Source organism: Haplochromis burtoni, unplaced genomic scaffold (genome assembly GCF_018398535.1).
Source record: "Haplochromis burtoni strain Fernald_Lab_line unplaced genomic scaffold, NCSU_Asbu1 Contig_5231, whole genome shotgun sequence".
Taxonomy (NCBI): domain Eukaryota; kingdom Metazoa; phylum Chordata; class Actinopteri; order Cichliformes; family Cichlidae; genus Haplochromis; species Haplochromis burtoni.
Genome location: NW_024587592.1, coordinates 1 through 1,968, shown reverse-complemented (window position 1 = coordinate 1,968; position 1,968 = coordinate 1). Strand labels below are relative to the sequence as shown.

Here is a 1,968-nt window from a genome sequence, read left to right as displayed (position 1 = left end):
CCGCCTGACATCGGTAAGATGTCACACTTGGACCCAAACTAAACTTGTTGCACAGCAGCTGATACAAGAAGAACAACGTCTGTGACTGGCCTAAAGTAAACTTTGGCTTTACCATCTTTCACCACCTTGACTTCTACCTTCCTGACAAGTCCGTCACTACTGGGATGAACCTTTGCAATCACCCCCATGGGCCACTGATTTCTCTTCACGAGAGGATCTTTCAGGAGGACCACATCCCCCTGCTGCAGGTTTGGTCTGGTGGAATGCCACTTGCAGCGGCATTGCAGTGTTGATAAGTACTCCTTACGCCAGCGATGCCAGAAAGAGTTGGCCAGACTCTGAACTCTTTTCCACTGTTGCCTGTAGAGGTCCTTCTCCCCGAAGTCACCTAAGGGTGTTGGAGGTGCACCAACTTTTTGCGTGAGGAGTGTGGCGGGAGTAAGGATGCACGGAACATCGGGATCGCTTGACACTGGAACCAGCGGCCGTGCGTTGATGATGGCGGCCACCTCTGCCATGAAGGTGGTCAGGACGTCGTGCGTGAGGGGCCTGGAACCAAGTTGAGCGAGCTGGGAGTCTAATATCTTACGTGCCACTCCTATCATCCACTCCCAACTGCCCCCCATGTGAGAAGAGTAGGGAGGGTTGAAGACCCAACTACATCCATGATCATTTAGGAAGGATTTAACACGTGGGTCACAAGGAATCCTTTTGTCAAACCCTAGCTCCCTGGAGGCTCCTGTGAAGTTAGTTCCACAATCCGATCTCAATTGCTTTGCAGGTCCTCTGACTGAAAAGAACCTGCGGAGAGCGTTAATGAAGCTAGACGTGTCCATCCCCTCTATGATCTCAAGGTGAACTGCCCTTGTGCTCATGCAGGTGAACATCACTGCCCATCGTTTGCTGCTGGCAAGTCCGCCCCGAGTACGACGAGAGGCAACCGACCATGGCCCAAACACATCTATGCCTACGTAAGAAAATGGAGGCTCAGCACTAAGACGTTCTGCAGGAAGATCTGACATTTTTTGGAACTGTGTTACTCCCCTTAGCTTGCGACAAACTACGCATGAGTAAATGAGGCTGCTGATCTGGCGTTTACCTCCTAAGACCCAGTAACCTGCGGATCTTAAAGCACCCTCTGTAAGATGACGCCCCTGGTGCCTGACCCTTTCATGGTAATAGCGGACTAACAGGTTAGTTACATGGTGTTTGTGCGGCATAATCAAGGGGTGTTTTTCTGCGGACTCAAGGTCAGAATGAAGAAGGCGTCCGCCAAGCCTCAGGAGGCCTGATTTGTCAAGGTAGGGAGAAAGCTTTAAGAGAGGGCTTTTCTTTGGGATGTCCTTCCTTGACTCTATTTGTTTGAGCTCCTCTGGGAAGCTTTCTTGTTGGACTGCTTTTATAACCGTCTCTCTTGCTTGCTCAAAATCTGAGGTAGTGAGTTCATGACATATATGCCATCCCTTACATTGTCCGCCTGATTGCTTTACCTTAAAGGTGCGTGCAATGTGTGCCAAACGTGCAACTGCCCTGGTAAGAGACTGCCAGCTGGAGAAAGATTCTAAGTTTGCAGTCTTTAAACAGGGGTATGATGTTTGAATGGTGGCAGTGATCAAGGGACGAACTTCAATGTCTGAGTCGGGGTTTTGAAGTTGGAATGTACCTGATGAGTTGCTCTGTAAGGGCTTTAAGGGAAACTCCGGCCCTTTCAACCATGTGCTGGACAACAGTTTTTCGGCAGGTAGAGATCTGGATCCGTGATCGGCCGGGTTGTGCACCGAGGGTACATAGCCCCACTGAGTTGGTACTGTTGCTCGTCTGATGCGTTGCACCCGGTTGTTCACGAAAACGTGAAATCTTCTTGCCTCATTGTAGATGTAGCCAAGAACGACTTTGCTGTCGGAGAAGAAGCGCATGTTACTAATCTGAATGTCCATTTCATCTCTGATTAGTTCCCCAACTTCCACC

At 49.9% G+C, this 1,968-nt stretch overlaps 1 protein-coding gene across 1 annotated transcript; it reads right to left on the bottom strand.

Moving 5' to 3' along the window:
• Window positions 1-9: 9 nt before the first annotated feature.
• On the bottom strand, window positions 10-1,961 carry LOC106632972. Its single transcript, XM_014331732.2, has one exon. The coding sequence runs from the start codon at window positions 1,935-1,937 to the stop codon at window positions 39-41; it is 1,899 nt and encodes a 632-aa protein (XP_014187218.1). The 5' UTR covers window positions 1,938-1,961; the 3' UTR covers window positions 10-38.
• Window positions 1,962-1,968: the final 7 nt, after the last annotated feature.

What these genes read in the sequence shown, in the direction of transcription:
- LOC106632972 (XM_014331732.2), bottom strand. Translation starts at nt 1,937, where the DNA reads ATGGACATTCAGATTAGTAACATGCGCTTCTTCTCCGACAGCAAAGTC.